Raw genomic sequence first — 20904 nt, 5'->3', positions numbered from 1 at the left:
CACTTCTACAATTATGAATCTTCTAATTATGTATTCCAAGACACTTCTAATTATGATTTCTTAATTATGAATTATTAAACACTATTATAATTTCTTAAAGCACAGTTCTAAACCCAAATTTCCTACATTAGTGCACGTTGGTTCACGTTAGTTCATGTTAGTGCACGTTGGTTCACGTTAGTTCATGTTAGTGCACTTTGGTTCGCGTTAGTTAGCCTCGTTAGCTGCTAGCCGCTGGCTCGGCTGTCACCATGTTGAGAGCCATGCGGAGACAATCGCTGTGCTCTGGGATAAATCATGTAACATTTATTGTGAAATAAACATATTTCTCTGTTTCTTCCCTGCAGTTTATTTGTGTGGAAATGTCAGTGAGATCCTCCATCTTCCTCCTCTTCCTCCTCCTGTGATGCTGCAGTCTGCTGACTCTTCAGCTCTTTTAACTTGAAAACCACACGGGACAGGAAGTGACATCACAGGGAATCAAACCTGTGATGGTACTGTATGTTATTGTGACATAGTTCTTCTTTATATTTCAGGTTCTCTGTGTTGTTAAATCATGTTTGTTTGTCAGAATGTGCCTTTTTAACTCTGACCAAACATTTGATAAAACTTTATTTATAATCATGGTGCTATGAAACGTGATCATTTAGGGCTTTTTACAGATGTGTTGTTTTTTATGTTCTTCTGTCTGATGATGATGAAGATGTTCTATGTTCCTGCACTGAGTTCTTAAATGAAGTAGAACAAATAGAAGAAAGATGGATCTTAGTTTGATCCCAGTAAAAAAGAAAAAAAGTAATTCTACCTCAAAATACAATAAAGTGAAACTTTTTTAAGGTATTCAAATTAGAATTCATTGAGCAGAACAGAGACGTGGGAACCTTTTCTGTCCACAAGGTGGCGCTGTGTTCTCTCTGAGAACCGTAGAAATATAACTTTAAAGAAACTGAACGCTGCTTTTCAACCTCTGAACGAGGATTTAAAGAGAAATACTACCCAGAATGCTTTGAGTTATTTACCTTATCCTCAGTTCTGTGAGGAAGTGTTTTGTGTGGAACTGTTCTGTGAGGAACTGTTCTGTGTGGAAGTGTTCTGTGAGGAACTGTTCTATATGAAAACTGTTTTGTAGCTGAAGTTTACAGAACAATGTTTATTTTTGTAGAGCTTCGTTTAACTAAAGAATATAAATACTCATATTTAGAAGAAGTACATAGAAGTTAACCAGGCAAAAGTTTTGAGAACCACAGGTTCTCTAGAGCACCAACAGCCTCAGTCAGAACAGAAACTGTATTTAAGAGTTTGATAAATTAGAGTTAAGAATCATTGAGTGTCGTCCTAATAAATTACAGCACAAAGATTAATGTTGGTACAGGTGACGGTACTTTATTAAAGAAACATGAGCTCACCTTTAGTACTTGTGGAGTTCCACAGGGTTCCGTGTTGGGTCCTTTGTTATTTCACGTGAACAGACTTTACCCATGGACGTTAGACACCTGAAAGTCTCACGCGTAGTTCGAACTGAAGGTAACTGTTCTACAAGAAACTGTTCTTTAAGGATAAGGAGCTGTTCTGTAAGGAGCTGTTCTATAAGGAGCTGTTCTTCAAGGAGCTGTTCTTCAAGAAACTGTTCTTTAAGGATAAGGAGCTGTTCTGTAAGGAGCTGTTCTATAAGGAGCTGTTCTGTAAGGAGCTGTTCTATAGGGAGCAGTTCTTCAAGGAGCTGTTCTTCAAGAAACTGTTCTTTAAGGATAAGGAGCTGTTCTGTAAGGAGCTGTTCTTTAAGGAACTGTTCTGTAAGGAGCTGTTCTATAGGGAGCTGTTCTTCAAGGAGCTGTTCTTCAAGAAACTGTTCTTTAAGGATAAGGAGCTGTTCTTTAAGGAGCTGTTCTTCAATGAGCTGTTCTATAAGGACCTGTTCTTCAAGGAGCTGTTCTGTAAGGAGCTGTTCTTTAAGGATCTGTTCTTCAAGGATAAGGATCTGTTCTTCAAGGATAAGGAACTGTTCTTCAAGGATAAGGAGCTGTTCTGTAAGGAACTGTTCTGTAAGGAGCTGTTCTGTAAGGAGCTGTTTGTTATTAGAGAGACTTTATTAACATCGAGGATTTTCCCCCAGAGATGTAATTGAGGTGGTTCTGTTTCTGTGTGAACAGAAGATTTATTTTGTAAAATGAAAGATGTTAAATGTTATTGTGAGTGTGTTTTTAGATAATCTGGATATTGAGCTTCGTTTACGACGCTGTAACTTTTGTTTTCATTGAAAAATGTATAAATAGTATAAACACACATTAATATAACTTTATTAATAACAACAAACAATAACTACTGACAGTTAAACCCTGACTTGTTGCTATGGTGACCAACTTCAGGATGCGTTCAAAAATCAACAATAAACAACTTGTCTTTTAAAAAAAACTGACTGTGTGTGTGTGTAGTTTATTTATATAAAACATCAAAACGAGCATCAGTGTTTCACAGACATAAAATATTAAAGAATAGAACACGATATATATAATAAACAGATATACAGAATAAATCTGAACGAGGTCTGAAAACTACAACTAGCCTACAGATCTAACCGGAGGTTTGGTCTGCTGCCAGATCTTGTTTCAAGCTTGGGTACATCCCAAGGGTACATCCCAAGTCTCTTAATTGCATCCCCGTTTCCCTCACTTGGGTCCTTTCCTTGCGTCTTTGTCCCTCCCAGGGATGCATGGAGGAAACCATGCGAGGAGCGAGGAAACGACAATTAAGAGACTTGAGAAGTACCCCCTGTCTCTTAATTGTCGTTTCCTCGATCCTCGCTTGAACAGGAAGTTCTTCTGCGCCGCCATATTGACGATCGTCCCAAAGCTCTTATTGCTGCTCTGAGGATCGAGGATCGAGGAGGGAGGAGGGAGGAGGGATCTCTGAGGAGACATGAGTGAGGACCCACGAGAACAGACTTCCAGGAAGTGTTTTAACGGCCGACACGCCCCCTCATTGTTCATCAGTCATGTGATTGGACGCTGCAGCTGATCGGACTGATGAAGACGATGGAAGCCCATTTCCTCCAGCGAAAAAAATAATAATAATTTGAATTATTATTTTTTTCTTTAATTTTATTTTACACTTTTGCTGCATCCATCTGTAACCACTGACCAGATGTTTCCAGTTGCTGTTCAATGAAGGTCGCCACCTCAGCCACATCGGTTTTATTCTTTCTACGCCAGAACTACTTCTTTCTTATAATTATACTCAAGAGTGCGTTTGCTGAGTACAGAAAGCCATTTAAGTATTTCATGTGTTGTAAACATTAAAAGTAGTCTTCAATGTACATTACATTACATTACAGTCATTTAGACGCTTTTATCCAAAGCGACTTACAATTCAGATTCTATCACGATTCTACACCGTCGGCTCAGGCTCAATCCATTTACACGTCACATGTAGGATAACCTACGAACAGCTGCTTCTATGACCGTTGTGTTAAACTATCTCATCATTTCGACTTTCTATCTCATAATAAACAATTTTTTTTTTTTACTGATGTTTCCCTCAATAACTTTTATTATGAAACAATTAAAGTCAGAGAGAGCTTAGAGACGAAACACTTTATATACACATATACACATATGTATATATCTATATATATATACACATATGTATATATCTATATATATATACACATATATAGATATATATATATACATATATACATATATACATATATGTATATATATATATATCATAATTTCATTCAGTCAAGTGAGGCTGTTCATTCCTGAGTGTTTGATGAGTTTTATCATTTAAGAGAAACAATAATCATATTCTGGGTTATTTAATAATGACGTCACAATCTGAATTTCAAAACGTACAGACGCAAATAATTCATCAATAAGACGATCGCATTCTGCCGGTAGAAATGGATCTGCAAGGAAAGGACGCAAGTGAGGGAAACTCAGCAATTAAGAGACTTGGGATGTACCCTCGTCTCGATCTAGAGCAGTGGTTCTCAAACTTTTTCTGTCGCGCCCCACTTTGGAGGAAGAAAAATGTTCATGCCCCACCGCCCCAACAAAATTGAAACAAAATGGTCCATGTTGAATTTTTATTGAAATAACATTTTGTGACTCCTCCGTCTGTGCTTTTTCAAATAATAGAATAAAGAAAATTGCAATCACTTTTAAGTAAACCAGATTACTCCATCAGACAAAAACAAATAACATATGCAATCACTTTGTTAGAACAATGCAAATAAAGTTATATCTGTGCAAATAATAACTACAATTTGGCAAAAAAATAGCTTATTGCAATTGGCTGCAATTAACCTGTTTTGCACGAAACATCTTTTCAAGATAACAATAAAGTGCAACCTGTGAAAAACTAAACAAAACAAGTTTCATACTATCCGCAGCTAGAGTTTTCAGACATAAAACACAGACTGGTCTCTCCTCATCTCCTACCGCGTTCACTGTGAAACCCAGAGAAAGATAGGCGTCATCCTATTTTCTTCTTGGCTGCTTGCTGTTCGTCTCGGATGCATCGCTTGCGGTTGGTTTTCTGTTCCCGCCTGCCAAATGTCTCTTCATTTGGAACACTAAGCCACACATGTGAGTCGCCAAGGATCATGGCCGTCGCGTATGCGCAAGCATAACCTGTTAACGGCGTAACGTAAACATTTACACGAAAGTACAGGCATTTCGCCATGTATTTATTAATTACTTTAAAAAGATTTTATTTTTTTTTTATTTAAAAAATGTAAAAAAAAATCTGCATTTCCCCCTGCGCCCCACCTGTAATACCACCGCGCCCCACTAGAGGGGGCGCGCCCCACAGTTTGAGAACCACTGATCTAGAGTCTCAGGAAGAAGCAGGTCTACTCCAGACCAGCAGGAGGCACTGCCGGACCACCTGGTCGTGTAAAAGGTGTCATGGCGGCTCCCTGTCGGACGTTTCCTTCACGGTGAAACTGAACCAACAGATTAAGAGTTAGTTTGAGGATGAGCTGAAAGAAGAAGAAGCAAGACTCTCAGGTGAGACAGAACTCAGTTCACCTGAGAGTTCTTTACTGTCCTCGCGCTCTGTGTCTCGTTCTAATCTAACGTCTCGTGTGTTTACTAACGTCTCGTGTGGATCGGACGGACTCGCCAGACGTCGTTGACATATCGGGTACATCCCAAGTCTCTTAATTGCATCCCCGTTTCCCTCACTTGCGTCCTTTCCTTGCGTCTTAGTCCCTCCCACCAGGGATGCATGGAGGAAACCATGCGAGGAGAGAGGAACGAGGAAATATGTTTTAAGAGACACGAGACGTCCTTTCCTCAGTTGCGTCACGTGAAGCGACGTCTGTTTCTGATGACGGAGATCAGCTGATCACAAGCTGATCAGCTGTCAGTCGGCTTTAACAGCTGGAGAGACTTTAGATAAGTTTGTGTCTGTTCACATGATCACTGTACTTAATAACAGTAACTAATAATACTAATAACTCATAAAGACACACAGTAATCACCACTGTAGAGGTGTTTCTCTCTGTAGTCTGTTAACAAACTGTGTCCTGTGTTCTGTCTATAAGCACAGGATCCATTTCTACCGGCGGAATGCGATCGTCTTATTTATGAATTATTTGCATCTGTACGTTTAGAAATTGTGACTGTGAGGTCATTATTAAATAACCCAGAATATGATTATTGTTTCTCTTAAATGATAAAACTCATCAAACACTCAGGAATGATGTAATAAGTGTTTAGTCTCTCCAGTTCTCTCTGACTTTAATTGTATTCATAATAAAAGTTATTGAGGGAAACATCAGATCATGAAAACACAAATCTTTCTAACAAATGAAGAAAGTTGTTTGTGGTCGTTTTGTTGTTCAGTCTACAATGAACATTTATTTAAACCAGATGGTGAATCAGAAACCTAATCAAATATAAAGCTAGAGTTTATTCTGTGATCTGTCTTCACTCTGGTATGAAACTCAAGTCAGTCAGTCCGATCGGCTGCAGCGTCCAATCACATGACTGATGAACAATGAGGGGGCGTGTCGGCCGTTAAAAGACTTCCTGGAAGTCTGTTCTCGTGGGTCCTCGGTCATGGCTCCTCCGAGGTCCCTCCTCCATCCTCGATCCTCGCTCCTCCGAGCTACTTTAGAGCTTTGGGACGGCCGTCAATATGGCGGTGCAGAAACAACTTCCGGTTCAATCGAGGAGCGAGGAAATGACAATTAAGAGACTTGGGATGTACCCCCCGTCTGTTTTAGTGCCTACTGGTTTCTGAACCTACTGGTTTCCCTTCTGTGCGTGTGTTGTGTTCGCTTAACAGCTGCAGCCTGAGTCCAACCACAGCTTTTAGTTGAAACACTTCTGACTTTTAAACTGCACAATACAACTATTGCTGTAGTCTTGGATTACCTTTTTTCTCGACCACGGTTCGTCAGGCTTGATACAGTCTGACACTATCTTAACTAAAACTGGAGCACCACAGGGAACAGTTGAATCCCTTTTTATTCTCAATTCATACAGCTGGCTGTAGGCAGAGCCATGTGTAACATCCAGAAGTTCTCAGATGACACTGGTTGGTCTACTTACCTGACCGGGCCTATCAACGGGAGGTTGAGTCTCAGCTGCTGTGATGAACATCTTTTAAAACTAAATGTTGGAAAGACCAAATAGTTGGTTATTGATTTCAGAAGGAGGAGGAGGAGGTCTTCCCAGTGATGATTAAGGGTCAGCAGATATAGATATCTTGGGGTCTATCACTGTGGAGGATCAATAAGATGATCAGAGAGGCTGGCTCAGTGGTTGGCCTAACGCCAGACTCACTAGAGAACAAGGCCAATTTAAAAACCATTGTTTCTCTTGAAGATATTTTTAAAGGACCCAGAAGCTCATTCAGTGAGAGATTTAGAGTTCTACTGAACCACTCAGAAGGTCTTTGGTTCCAGCAGCTGTTAGAGTTTTAGATGTGTTTTTTAGATTTAGCATCTTTCTGACAATCATGTTATTTATTCTTTGTAATGTGTTTTTTGTCTGTTGTGCACTGTGGACTGTGTCTATTGCTGTCTGTGTGTGTATATTGTTGTTTGTGTGTGTCTATTGTTGTCTCTATGAGTCTATTGTTGTCTGTGTGTGTCTATTGTTGTATGTGTGTGTCTATTAGTGTCTGTGTGTGTCTATTGTTGTCTGTGTGTGTCTATTGTTGTCTGTGTGTGTCTATTGTTGTATGTGTGAGTCTATTGTTGTCTGTGTGAGTCTATTGTTGTCTGTGTGTGTCTATTGTTGTATGTGTGAGTCTATTGTTGTCTGTGTGTGTCTATTGTTGTATGTGTGTGTCTATTGGTGTCTGTGTGTGTCTATTGTTGTCTGTGTGAGTCTATTGTTGTCTGTGTGAGTCTATTGTTGTCTGTGTGTGTCTATTGTTGTCTGTGTGTCTATTGTTGTCTGTGTGTGTCTATTGTTGTATGTGTGTGTCTATTGTTGTCTGTGTGAGTCTATTGTTGTCTGTTGGTGTCTGTGCGTGTCTATTGGTGTCTGTGTGTGTCTATTGGTGTCTGTGTGTGTCTATTGTTGTCTGTTGGTGTCTGTGTGTGTCTATTGTTGTCTGTGTGTGTCTATTGTTGTCTGTGTGAGTCTATTGTTGTCTGTTGGTGTCTGTGTGTGTCTATTGTTGTCTCTATGAGTCTATTGTCTGTGGGTGTCTGTGTGAGTCTATTGTTGTCTGTGTGAGTCTATTGTTGTATGTGTGAGTCTATTGTTGTCTGTGTGAGTCTATTGTTGTCTGTTGGTGTCTGTGTGAGTATGTGTGTCTGTTGTTGTCTATTGTTGTCTATTGTTGTCTGTGTGAGTCTATTGTCTGTGTGAGTCTGTTGGTGTCTGTGTGAGTCTATTGTTGTCTGTGTGAGTCTATTGTTGTCTGTGTGAGTCTATTGTTGTCTGTTGGTGTCTGTGTGAGTCTGTGTGTCTGTTGTTGTCTATTGTTGTCTGTGTGAGTCTATTGGATTAATAAAGTTTTCTAATCTTGTTGTTGTCACAACAACCAGACAGCATCAGAGGACCAATCAGAGTGAGCCTCACCTGTCCCTCTACAGGTATGAATGTGATGTCATCAGTGATGCGGGGGGCCCGCCGGCTCGTCCTCGTGGACTCGGCTCTGTTCAGCCACTTCCTGTTTCCGCCCGTCCTCCATCCGGCTCGAAGCTCCGCCCCCTTGCTCACCTGTGAACAGAACAGGAAGTTCGCCTCCAAACAGGTGAGTCTTGACTCGACACTTCCAGTCTGCTAGTGATGTCACCGCCTGTTTATAACATAAATATAATATTTAAACATACAAACACATAAATATAATATGTAAACATATAAACACACAAACATATAATATTTAAACTATGTAAACACACATAAATATAACATTTAAACTATGTAAACACACTAGATGTTGTGATGTGTCATAGGTAAAAGATCAAAGGAACCAGAAGGTCAAAGCTAAAGTGGACAAACAGGAAGTGGAGATCAGACGGAGGATGACGGCGGCATCTCTCGCTAAGGCCATGAACAAAGACTTTGGTAAGAGACGATTAATGTTATCAATAAAGTTTATTCAAAGTGTTTGAATAAACTTTATTTATACAAAGACTCAGTGTTTGAGTTTTTGTATAAATAAAGTTTATTTAATGTGTTTTATAAAGATAGAGGTTTTTATTGTCATTGTAGATACAACGAGCCCTCAGCCAGCAGCGAATGATAACAAGCAATATACAAGATTAAATACACAAAATGAATAAAACCGTTACTAAAGATAAAAATACACAAAATGAATAAAAACGTTAATAATAAAATGTGTGCAAACAGTGCAGTAACAGAGTATAAAGTGTATCAGTAAAGTCAGTAGAATTATCAGCAGCTTGATGGGGGGGTGCTAGCTGTTTATGACTGAGTTGCAGCTACAGTGGTGTGTGTGTGTATGTGTGTGGGGGGGGGGGGGGGGTGATGGAGGCTACAGCTCTGGGGAAGAGGCTGTTCCTCAGGCCATGTCCACACTACTCCATTTGGAAACGGAGTTTTAAAACAAAAACGATCTCTGTCCACACGACGTTTCAGCATCGTTTTCGAATTGATCTCCGTCCAGACGAAAACGCCTAAAACCGAATATCACGTGACTCTTCACATACACTGGGCATGCGCGTGGTTGCCGATGTAAACAGGAAGTGGATTGGTTGCTTAGTTCAAAAAATATGACAGAGTAATAAAGTAGTCTTTAATAATGAAAGGTTGTGTTTGATACTTAAAATCTTCTCTAAAATATTCCTCTATGAACTCAAACAGACACAGTTCGTGGAAAGTTTTAGAAGTTTTATTTTTCGGACTTAGTTAAAGCGGGTCTCTCTCTCACATCACATTTACTTTAAAATCAACACTTACACGTAAAGGTTTACAAGATTATGATCCATAAACACACGTCTCTCACTCGTTCCCTCTCGGTTTCGTTGTTGTCTGTTCTCACTCGTAGCTCTGCTGGTGGCTGAAGTCTCTGTCCTACTGGAGAGCATTTACTGCTTTTGTTCCTTTACAGTTTATGTGTGTGGACTTCACAATAGTTGTGCAGAACAAAATAAGCACTGATAAGAAAAGGAAAGTCCATCACCCTCCCTAAAGCTGCTAACCGTGACTTCAGACGTCTCCGTAGGTCTGATACCTCCACTGGACACGCTGCTCACTGATCGCTCCACTAACAGCTGCTTCCTCCGTAATAATGCAGACTCTAACTGAACAACAGCTGCTATTAAAGACAACAAGGTCAGCATCGCCTGTAATCAGTCGTCCATGTTGAGTTAACCTGGTAGTCGATCGGTAATCAAGCTGTTGTTGTTTGTGATCTTCCGGGTAAGGGTCACGTGATAGGGGCGTGACCAATCAGGGAAGGACACGTCGTGACTGCTAAGAACCAATCAAGTAGTGAACGCGGGTGTGGGCGTCATCGTTTTCAAACTCCTCTGTTTTTCGGCCGTCCACACGAATACACAACCCGGAGTTATCAAACTTATCCGTCTTCGGGAGCGTTTGAAAACTCCTCCATTTTCGGTGCTCGAAAACACCGGCGTAGTGTGGACGCTCAGTGTAAACGTAGCAAGACATATGCGTTTGAAAACGAAGTAGTGTGGACGTGGCCTCAGTCTGTTTGTGCGTGTTTGTATAGTTCTGTACCTTCTCCCCGATGGCAGGGGGACAAACAGACTGTGACCTGGGTGGGTTTGGGTCCTTGCTGATGTTGCTAACATACACCGTGTCCAGAGTCAGGAGCTCGGTTCCTACGATCCTCTGCGCTGTTTTAACTACTCGGGCCAGGTCTCTCCGGTTCTCTGCTGTGCAGCTGGTGTACCAGACGGTGGCGCGGTGGCAGAGGATTGTCTCTATGGTGCTCCTGTAGAAGTTGACTAGGAGCTGAGAGGGGAGTTTGACTTTTTTGAGTTTCCTCAAGAAGAAGAGCCTCTGTTGGGCTTTCTTCACCAGGTGGGAGGTGTTAAGGGCCCATTTCAGATCCTTTGTGATGTGGATTCCCAAGAATTTGATGTCACTTACACTCTCCACCTCCTCACTGTTAATGTGGAGAGGGGGAGCTGTGGTCTTCCTGGTTCGCCTGAAATCCACGATGATGTCTTTGGTTTTTATAGTGTTCAGGACCAGGTTATTGTCAGTACACCACTCAACCAGATGTTGTACCTAATCTCTGTAGTGCGCCTCCTCGTTGTTTGATATCGGTCCTACTATAGTGGTGTCATCAGCGAACTTCACTATCGTGTTAGAGGAGAGAGTCTTTGTAGAATAAAGTTTATTTAATGTGTTTTTCTGTCTTTAGACCACGTCTTGGAGGCTCTCCTGAACACCTCTATGGATGTGGAATCTCTGGAGCCGGACTTGGTTCTGGAGGAGAGGTGGATTAAGGATGTGGTGACTCGGTCGGGGATGAAGTTCAGATGGGCCAAACTGAGTGAGAGCAGAGAGAGACCCAACAGGGATGTCCAGAGGAGGTACGATGAATTCTTTAAGGTCACATGATTTAACCTGTTGTTCATTCATGTTGTTTCTACTGCGAGGACAACCAATCACACACCGTCCAATCAGGAAGGACTACAAACCGTCCAATCAGGAAGGACTACAAACCGTCCAATCAGGAAAGACTACAAACCGTCCAATCAGAAATGACTACAAACCGTCCAACCAGGAAGGACTACAAACCGTCCAATCAGGAATGACTACAAACCGCCCAATCAGGAAGGACTACAAACCGCCCAATCAGAAAGGGACGACAAACCGACCAATCAGAAAGGGACGACAAACCGACCAATCAGAAAGGGACGACAAACCGATGACAATGACTGATTGACTGAATGATTGACTTATTGGTTGAATGATTGATTGGTTTGTTGGTTGATTGACTCATTGATTGGTTGATTGATTTCTGAGACCTTTTCGTGTGACCTCTCTGACCCCCTCAGACCTCCAGCTGACCTGTCTCTCCTGAAGCCCCGCCCCCCGGTGGTCACCATCATGGGCCACGTGGACCACGGTAAGACCACCCTGCTGGACAGTCTGAGGAAGAGCCAGATCGTCTCCACGGAGGCCGGAGGGATCACTCAGCACATCGGAGCTTTTCTAGGTAACGTTCACCTGAAGCTTCTCACCTGCTTTCATTCAACTTTATTCACAAAATAGTGTCTAAACAAACCATACCGGTGGGTTTTTTCTTCCAGTTCAGCTGCCTACAGGTGAGAAGATCACCTTTCTGGACACTCCGGGTCATGCTGCCTTCTCCTCAATGAGGGCCCGCGGAGCCAACGCCACCGACATTGTCGTCCTGGTGGTGGCGGCCGACGACGGCGTCATGAACCAGACGGTCGAGTCCATCCAGCATGCCAGGAGAGCCAAAGGTTGTTTCTAAAGTGTTTATATTTGGTTTTGACTCTGTTTCCACTGTGTTTGTACCACGTTTCCACTGTGTTTTCATCTTATCTCAGTTCCGATAATAGTGGCGGTGAATAAGTGTGATAAACCTCAGGCCGACCCTCAGAGAGTCAAACAGGAGCTGCTGGCTCATGATGTCGTCTGTGAGGAGTTTGGAGGAGACGTTCAGGCGATCCACGTCTCTGCTCTCAAGGTGAACTAGTTTAGTTTAATCCACTGTGGAGCCCCCTGCAGGCCATCAGCAGCAGTGTTTAGTTGTCTTAAAACTGCATTCTCTCTAGTGTCCACCAGGGGGCGACTCCTCTGGTTGTATAGAAGTCTATGAGAAAATGACTCTACTTCTCTCTTGATTTATTACCTCAGTAAACATTATAAACATGAGTTTATGGTCTCAATCTCTAGTTTCAAGTCTTGTTGGTGTTTTAGGGCGACAACCTGCTGGCTCTGGCCGAGGCCACGGTGGTGCTGGCCGAGGTTTTGGAGCTGAAGGCGGAGCCTAGTGGTGCCGTGGAGGGACTCGTCATCGAGAGTCGTACCGACAAAGGCAGAGGGTGAGTCATCAGTGACCTCTAGAGACAGATTGTAACTCTGGTTCTAAGAGTTCTACATGACCTCTACAGACAGTCTGGTTTTCTTGAGTTCTGTCACGTGTCCCCTCAGTCCTGTAACGTCGGCCATCATCCAGCGGGGGACTTTGAGGCGAGGTTGCGTCCTGGTGGCGGGGAAGAGTTGGGCTAAAGTCCGTTTCCTATTTGACGAGAACGGGCGAGCGGTGACGGAGGTCGGGCCGAGCTCGGCGGTTGAGGTGGTGGGCTGGAAAGAGCTGCCGTCTGCTGGAGACGTCATCGTGGAGGTCGAGTCTGAGGTTAGAAACAAAAACACACGACACACCGGCGGTTTGATCCCCGCTGAGCTCTGAGTTTTGATTTCAAACACCTGCTTTGTTGTCATCACTAATCACCTTTCTCCGTCCGAGCAGCAGTGAGTTAACGTTTATTTTGTTGTGTCGTCGAGCAGCAGCGAGCAAGGGAGGCGGTGGAGTGGAGGAGTCACGCAGAGGAGCAGGAGAAGCTGCAGGAGGAGCAGAGCGTCATCGAGCTCAAACAGAAGCTCCACCTGGAGGAGTACAGGAAAGAGAGGGCGGGGCTAAGTCACCTGAGCTGGAGGCAGAGGAAGTCGGCTCTGTACCGAGCCAACAAGAACAAGTTCGCCGTGAGACCGAGCGAGAGGACGCAGAGAGACGAGCTGAGCCTGCCGCTCATCATCAAAGGTACACACACACAGCTGGGCTCTGATTGGCTGCTCTCACTGTGACATCACTCACAGTCACACCTGGGCAGGGTTTCAACAGGTGACCTGTTTCTGTTTCTAGCTTCAGTAAATGAGTTTGTTTCATGAATTCAGCTGCATTGAAACACTTTATTATTAATTTTAAGTTAATTATCAGGAAATGCAAGAATTGTGTCCATTCACAGTGAAGGTCTTCAGAAACGTGACGTTAAACATGGGGTTACCAGGAGAAGTTCATGTTCAGCCTGGTAGATACATTTAGTCATCACGGTTCCCCTCATGGCCACACTAACTGACCTTTGACCTGCAGGTGACGTGGACGGCTCGGTGGAGGCCATCCTCAACATCCTGGACGGTTACGACGCTGAGCAGCAGTGTCAGCTGGAGGTGCTTCACTTCGGCATCGGGGACGTTTCAGAGAACGACGTCAACATGGCCGACACGTTCACAGGTAGACGTTCAGAAACCCCAGAACCGACAGAGACTCCTCCTGACGTTCCGTCTTCCTTCAACAGGTTCCATCTACGGCTTCAACGTCGCAGCCAGCAGGTCCGTCCAGCAGCTGGCGGCTCGGCGCGGCGTCCCGCTGAGACTCCACACCGTCATCTACAAGCTGATCGACGAACTGAAGGACGAGCTGAGCAGCAAACTGTCTCCGCTGCTCTCGGAGAACATCGTCGGTGAGGAACCGTAGATCCGTGTTGTCAGTTTGACCTCTCAGAGGACGAGAATGTGTTCTTCACCAACAGATTGTTCTTTAGTTCAGTAGACGTTCTAAATAAACTCTGCTCAAAGACACAAAGGTCATGTTTAATATTCGTTCATATTTACTGAACACGCAAACCATTGTCGACTTATTGATACGTTTATTTAATCAATAGATCTGTAAAGCTGAGTTTCTCCACAAAGCATTTTGGAATCATGAAGATAAAACTGATCCGTCATTTAGTTGAATAGTTTACAGGTCAAGAGTCCATCAATCTCAAAGCTGTACCAATATATTTTTATTCACGTCTAACGAGGACAAAGACAAACAGGAAGCGGTTTGTCTCTCTGCAGGTGAAGCGACGGTTCTCGCCATGTTTGACGTCTCCGTGGGGAAGAAGAAGGTTCCTGTTGCCGGCTGTCGGGTTCAGAAAGGTCAGCTGGACCGCCGACTCAAGTTCAGACTGATTCGAGGCCGAGACACCGTCTGGGAGGGTGAGTCAGAACCTGGACCTGGACTTTGTACTTTAAGAACTGGTCTACTGTGAGGACAGGAAGTAAAGCTGTGACCAACACACACATTATACGACGTTCTCTCACTGTTCCCTCGTGTTCCTTCAGGTTCTCTGGTGGCGTTGAAGCACCACAAAGACGAGGTCCAGACGGTGAAGTTGGGGATGGAATGCGGTCTGTCGGCCGACGGAGACGTGGACTTCAGGTCCGGTGATGTCATCGTCTGTTTTGAGGCGCTGGACACTCAGCAGGTCACTTCCTGGGACCCCGGCTTCTAAACATCACTTCCCAGCATGCTCTGCTGCACAAACAGACTTAACTCGTGTAAAATGTAAATGTGATAATTTAACTTTGATGTAAAATTGTATTTGTGTTTTGGACATAAATCATCTGCAATATGATGTCACTTCCTATCGCACCTTTAAAAGCTGAAACGAGGTCTGGTGGTTTACCGGGACACGAGGTCCTGGTCCTGGTCTCGTGGGTTAACTGGGACACTTTGTCCAATATAACCAGTTCAAAACAAACAAGTTTTTTGTTTCAGAAACATTTTTAATACAAATTTAAATCAGACGGTTACACGATTCAAAGAGGACGAATCCTCAAACAGTGTTCGTCCTTCCTGTTAAAAAGCTTCAAATAAAGTTACAGATCAACATTTAATCAGAGTGGAGCGAATATGAAGCTATTAAAGAGGCGACTGTTCCTTTAAGAGCCGGCCCTCTTCACTTCCTCTTGGTCTTGGCCGGTCTAGCGAGCAGCGCCGGGTCGATCTGATCTGGTCTCAGGTCTCTGATGGAGAAGAGTCTTTGAGCGCGCTCCTTCAGCGTCCCCCCACACTTCAACCCCCGAGACATCAGTTCCTCCTTCAGGACCTCCAGACCCAGAGACTCCAGATCCACCAGAGACCGACCCACCAGAGACCGACCCGGAATTCTAGGGGTCTCTGGTGTAGCGGTCTGGTCTCTGGCTGTCTCTGGAGGACCCGGGTCCTCTGAGGGTCTGATGCTCTGGTCTCTGGGGGTCTCTGGAGGACCCTGGTCCTCTGAGGGTGTAGCAGTCTGGTCTCTGACGGTCTCTGGAGAACCCCGACCTCCTGCAGGTCTGCTGGCCTGAGGAGCTGAGGAGGCGTCTGAGGAGCTGAAGGAGACGATGATTTTAGTAAATGTGTGCTGGATCTGGACCCTAGAGCAGGGGTCAACGTTTTTCAGGCCAAGGACCCCCAAACTGATAGAGAGATGGAGCAGGGACCCCCGGCTATATGTATGTTTATACACGGCACTAGGCCCGGTTTAATATAAAACACAATGTTATACTATATATATATATATATATAAACATACCTCTTTATTGTGCGTTCAATACTAAGCTATTCAAACAATACACAGGTTCATATATTCATGTTATTTTAAACATGTGCAAGGTACAGTGAGTAGGGAGGCCATGCACTGCCATTTATAAACACACCTTGTCAGCTGATGCCAATGCCAATATCGACATTGTCTGTTAATTGCATGATAATCATCATACAGGGGTCGCGGACCCCTGAAGACCTCTGTCCTAGAGGATCTGGACCCTAGAGGATCTAGTTCTCTAACCTGCTGCTTTGCTCAGGCTCCGCCTCCTCTGTATGCATCGTCATGGTAACAGGAGCAGCTCCACAGCTGGAGGAGGATGAAGACTCCTCTTCATCTTCTGAGCTCAGCATCTCTCCGGTCCTGTAACCATGGCAACATATACACATAATTTACACACATATTAAAACTAGTGCTGGGCAAGTTAACACGTTATTATCGTGTTAACGCAGTTTTTTAAAAATTATTAAGTGACATTTTTAACACAAGAACCGTGAGCGAGCGGTGAACAGCTGTTTGTGTGGCGTCTCTTCCATCTCTTCCTGTTTCCTTCACCTACAGTCCCCTGGGTCCTAAGTCCCTCCATGTACAGCTTCTTATCACCCTCTATGTACCAACGTACATTCATAACAAATACCACACATATTACGGTAATCAGCGTTGCATATGTGTCTGACCTAAATACCAACAAAAGCAAAAAATAAATGATTCATTTAAATTATTGTTTTAGAGTTTTTAAAGTGTTTTGTTTGTAATATGTATAATAAGCATAATTTAGTATCACTACTGAGAATTTAACAAACATAAAAAAAATGACGTAGATAGGTTTGCAGTTCTCAAGAAGTATATTTAAATATCATCTCTTACACATGAAGATAAAGTTATGAACACCGGCTGAATATCTATGATCAGAATCATTATAACTGTGTTATAACTGCTGCTGTGTAAAGGGAATACTGCTGCTAACAACAACCTGATGTGTTTAAAGTGTTTACACCAAATGTTATTGATCTTTTGTTCATATAGCAGTACTTTAAAATAAAAGTGCACAATTCACTACTTTTGAATTCATTGTTGAACTCTGCCATAACAATGAGATTAATTGCAAAAAATCATGTGATTAAACATTTTAGTCTGCTCCTCCTCCTCCTCCTCCTCACCAGAAACAGGCTGCTGCTGCGTTGTTCTTCTTCTGTTTCTTCTTTTGCGGCTGCTCTCTGTGGTCACAGTTTGTTCTCTTTGGTGCAGAGCCGTCCTTCACCTGCAGACCTGAGACACACCTGAGAGGTTAGAGGAGGTCACATGGCATCATGACATCATCATAGTGGGAGGAGTCACCCTTCATCACAGAGTCCTCCAGCCTCTCTGACAGGTCGTGACACTGTCTCTGGTACTCCGGGTCACTGAACTGGTGTTTAGGTTCAGACAGCTTCCTCTGGAGGCGCTCCACACGACGCTGCTCCTTCTGCGCCTCCCTCTCTGTCTGCTGCTGCAGCCACTCAGCCATCCTACACACCACAGAAGAAGAGGAGGTCCATTTAGTTAACAAGGAGAAGAAGAGGAGGCGCTCCAAACGACGCTGCTCCTTCTGCACCTCCCTCTCTGTCTGTTGCAGCCACCCTACACACTACAGAAGAAGAGGAGCTTCTTACTCCTTCTTGTGGTTCACGTCTCTCAGTCTCCTCCCACTCAGATCTCTACAGGAGGAGAAGGAGAAGTAGTAGAAGAAGGAGTAGTAGAAGAAGAAGTAGTAGAAGAAGTAGTAGTAGTAGGAGTAGTAGTAGTAGGAGGAGGAGAAGAAGGAGAAGTAGTAGTGGAAGAAGGAGTACTCTTACTCCTTCTCGTGGTTCACATCTCGTAGTCTCCTCCCACTCAGGTCTCTACAGGCCTCCCTGTTTGTAGTCTTTTCGATCTGAGCTCCCAGAGCTCTCAGCATGGAGCCGAACCCTGAAAATAACACAGAAGAAGAACTCGTCTTTAATCTCCTGTTTCCTGAATAAGGCCAAATCCCAATGTCCCCCCTAAACCCTCAAGGACTTACTGACGTCACCTGGTGAGTGGGTGAGTGTGAGAGACTGTGAGGGCTTGAAATGGTGTAAATATGAACGGGACAACACTATGCTGCAACATATCACTTTACCATGAAAACTACAAAAAATATGATGTATAATTGTGTGTATTTATTTTATACTTTGTACTCCCTGATGTGAACGTCTTCAGGCTCTTTCCTCACTAGATGAGAGGTAACTTCATATCATCTATTTACTCGTTTTTGTCAAAACAGCTTCAATGACAAAATCAAATATTTGATGAATAAATAAATAAATATCTTCTGATTTCATGTTTATTTTTTGTTCCATCTTTAACCCTTAATGTTTCTGAGTACATTTATTACACCAGGCTGAACACACTTGATCCGTCCTCTTTGTTTACCTTTTTCTTTACGTCTCCATGCGTCCACTGGTTACCCCGTGTTTAACGTCACATTGCAATGATTTGTGGGTAATTCCCTTAGGCTAACGGAAAGGGTTCATAAAGGGCTCAAAATGTCTGCCAGAGAGCCCTCAAACACTTGACGATTTGACAGTGAGACAGCCCTGAACCCTCACGGACTTCGCGGGTGCGCGCCTCAAAGTCCGTGAGTCCGTAAGGCGGGACATTGGGATTTGGCCTAACTTTGTATTAGTTTATTATTTTGTCTATTTAAACGCACCTCCTTTCCCTCCACGGAGGCGGGGTTCCAGGTGATAGACGGCCCCGCTCTGCAGAGCGTCCTCCAGGTGAGACACGCGACCATTTCTGACCACGTAGAAATCCGTAGAAGAAGAAAGTCCCTACAGACACACAACACTGTTTAAACTTCTTTAAATATGACTTTTACATCTTTAACAGAAGCATCATACCGATAAATATATAGAGTAATATATCAATAGATTCATATTTAACAAGTTAAACTTTAAGCTAACGAGGCTAGCCTTCTGTTTGTGTGTGTTAGCTAACGTTAGCTAGTGGGCTAACACCACGACACTAAACTTTCAGCCCGCCATTGTTTCTGTTTTCCCGCATAAACCTGTCGTGAACACTTACGTGCTGCTGGACGAACCGGTCCAGAACGTCTCGGACCAGAGACCCGTCCGGAAACAGCGAGTTCGAGAAGCGGAGAAAGGGAGAGCTCACGATCACCTCCATGTTGTTAGGTTTCTGCTTACTGCTGAGGGCGCATGCGCTGCTGCTTCTTCTTCTTCTTCTTCTTCTGCGGGCTCAACACTCCGGAAAGAGAAGAGACGTCATCACGTCATCGCGACGCTACCTGCCGTCAATGAAATGAAATAAAGTGAAATAAAATAATTAGTTGATTTAATATGATTCTATTTTATTGTATATATATTGTGCATTTTTATTGCGTTATGCTAATGTAGCAAACAAACTTCCCCTTGCGGGATTAATAAAGTATCTATCTCTATCTCTCGCTCTCGCTCTCTAATAAATCATCACCTACTTCTAAAGAGTCCCATGTTATAAATGAAGCTGCTCCCAGTGGACAACACTAACACATCTGTGCAATATAAATACACTGTGCAATAATACAATTATTCTGTCTGTATATATAATATTTTAGTTATAAGGATTTTTTACTTCGATCTTGTTTTTACTATGCCTCCTGTGTGCACTATACTTTGTTATATATATTATATATACTGTACGCTGCTGTCATCCTGTAAATGTCCCCGCTGCGGGACTAATAAAGGTTTGTCTTAGTTTTTCTTATAAATAAAGCTGCAGTACCGGGACCCACCGGGTGGCGCTGTGAGCGGCCTTCTACACCGGAAGTCACGGTGTTCTGGTTCCCCTGGTGTTGTAACAACATGGCGGCCCTGAGGAAGGTTGTTTCCAGCTTCAGGTGTGGACACCGGTTCACCTCCTGCAGGTTCTCCAGACCCTCCTTCAGCTCAGACTCCTCGGACAGAAGACCCACATCCGGGTTCTCCGCAGCCTTCGACCTACAGTCGGAGCTCCGACGGGAGGCGGAGAGCTCTGTGGCCGGCGGCATAGTCTCCTCCTCCGGACAGGAGCAGAGCTTCTCCTCGCTGCTCCGGAGGTCTCCGCTGGTCCAGATGGGACCGGCCAGAGACAAGGTGGTGGTCGGGAGGATCGTCCACGTGGTCCACGACGACCTGTACGTCGACTTCGGAGGGAAGTTCCACTGCGTGTGTCGACGACCGGCCGACGGAGAGAAGCTGCAGACGGGCAGCAGGGTCCGTCTGCGGCTGCAGGACCTGGAGCTCACCGCCCGGTTCCTGGGGGCCAACACCGACACCACGCTTCTGGAAGCCCAGGCCGTACTGTTGGGTCCGCTGGAGGGAAGGGAGGCCCGGGAGAACCAGAACCAGGACTGATCCGGATCAGACCGTCGGAGCCCTGGTTCTGTAGAATCGGAGGCTTGTGTTTGTGGACTTTAAACTTGAGTTTAAACTGGTTATTATAATAAATATAATTTATAGTAACACATTAGACATCTTTGTCTCGTTCTTTTCAGGGATTCTGTTGAAATAAAATATGGAAATACAACATAAAACACGATAAAAGTGAATGAAAGAGAACTAAAGATTCACAGACACGTTTAAATCAGACACAGAGTCGGTGGTTTTGTTTCCTTTCTGTACTTTAATGAGAGAAAACATCCAGCGTTGGTTTGACCGAGCTGAGCCTGAACGCCTCCAATGTCTCCTGGGGAATAAACCCAGAACTCTGACTCACAGGCCCAGAGCAGGTTCTCAGGTGAGATGGAGGCAGAAATACATTATACATATAATCATATATAGACGTCATAATGTTTATGTGATACTGTAGTACTGATGTAGTAGTAGTAGTAGTACTGCTGTAGTACTAGTAGTAGCACTGTAGCTATGATGTAGTAGTAGTACAGTAGTTGTGATGTAGTAGTAGTAGTACTATAGCTATGATGTAGTAGTAGTACTATAGCTATGATGTAGTACTAGTAGTGCTGTAGTACTATAGCTATGATGTAGTACTAGTAGTACTGCTGTAGTAGTAGTACTGTAGTTGTGATGTAGTACTCGTAGTTTTAGTACTGACGTAGTAGTAGT

General features: G+C 43.7%; 4 protein-coding genes across 9 annotated transcripts in view; 3 read left to right on the top strand and 1 right to left on the bottom strand.

Annotated features, from left to right (window-relative positions):
- The window catches only part of LOC142939514 (echinoderm microtubule-associated protein-like 6), a 28972-nt gene extending 26560 nt beyond the window's left edge, over window positions 1-2412 (top strand). For all 3 annotated transcript variants that reach the window (XM_076082666.1, XM_076082668.1, XM_076082667.1), the window contains one exon: window positions 348-2412. In XM_076082666.1, the coding sequence (XP_075938781.1) occupies window positions 348-372 (25 nt within the window). In that variant the 3' untranslated portion in view covers window positions 373-2412. The remainder of the gene's footprint in view (window positions 1-347) is intronic.
- Window positions 2413-4874: 2462 nt separating this feature from the next.
- Window positions 4875-14842, top strand: mtif2 (mitochondrial translational initiation factor 2). 3 transcript variants are annotated; one of them, XM_076082640.1, is made up of 14 exons: window positions 4875-5012; window positions 8015-8223; window positions 8426-8537; window positions 10828-10999; window positions 11468-11628; window positions 11723-11899; window positions 11987-12126; window positions 12360-12484; window positions 12594-12798; window positions 12951-13203; window positions 13534-13674; window positions 13739-13903; window positions 14283-14423; window positions 14550-14842. In XM_076082640.1, the coding sequence occupies exons 2-14, from the start codon at window positions 8065-8067 to the stop codon at window positions 14717-14719; spliced, it is 2121 nt and encodes a 706-aa protein (XP_075938755.1). In that variant the 5' UTR covers window positions 4875-5012; window positions 8015-8064; the 3' UTR covers window positions 14720-14842. The 3 variants fall into 3 exon arrangements, with proteins under 3 accessions (XP_075938755.1, XP_075938756.1, XP_075938757.1); XM_076082641.1 differs by having other exon boundaries at window positions 4882-5012; window positions 8063-8223; XM_076082642.1 differs by lacking the exons at window positions 4875-5012; window positions 8015-8223; window positions 8426-8537; window positions 10828-10999 and having other exon boundaries at window positions 11488-11628; window positions 11728-11899.
- Window positions 14843-14972: 130 nt separating this feature from the next.
- Window positions 14973-19042, bottom strand: sde2 (SDE2 telomere maintenance homolog (S. pombe)). 2 transcript variants are annotated; one of them, XM_076082643.1, is made up of 8 exons: window positions 18884-19042; window positions 18510-18630; window positions 17632-17743; window positions 17449-17493; window positions 17135-17304; window positions 16957-17065; window positions 16040-16159; window positions 14973-15581 (listed from the first exon to the last, which is right to left on the bottom strand). In XM_076082643.1, exons 1-8 carry the CDS (start codon window positions 18983-18985, stop codon window positions 15167-15169), a joined length of 1194 nt encoding a protein of 397 aa, XP_075938758.1. In that variant the 5' UTR covers window positions 18986-19042; the 3' UTR covers window positions 14973-15166. The 2 variants fall into 2 exon arrangements, with proteins under 2 accessions (XP_075938758.1, XP_075938759.1); XM_076082644.1 differs by lacking the exon at window positions 17449-17493.
- A 594-nt stretch (window positions 19043-19636) lies between these two features.
- Window positions 19637-20305, top strand: mrps28 (mitochondrial ribosomal protein S28). Its single transcript, XM_076082645.1, has one exon. The coding sequence runs from the start codon at window positions 19663-19665 to the stop codon at window positions 20191-20193; it is 531 nt and encodes a 176-aa protein (XP_075938760.1). The 5' UTR covers window positions 19637-19662; the 3' UTR covers window positions 20194-20305.
- The last annotated feature ends 599 nt before the right edge of the window (window positions 20306-20904 follow it).

Source organism: Anarhichas minor, unplaced genomic scaffold (assembly GCF_050575085.1).
Source record: "Anarhichas minor isolate MPS153535 unplaced genomic scaffold, ASM5057508v1 ptg000100l, whole genome shotgun sequence".
NCBI lineage: Eukaryota > Metazoa > Chordata > Actinopteri > Perciformes > Anarhichadidae > Anarhichas > Anarhichas minor.
The sequence above is the reverse complement of the archived record's forward strand: the minus strand, read 5'-3'. Positions and strand labels throughout refer to the sequence as shown.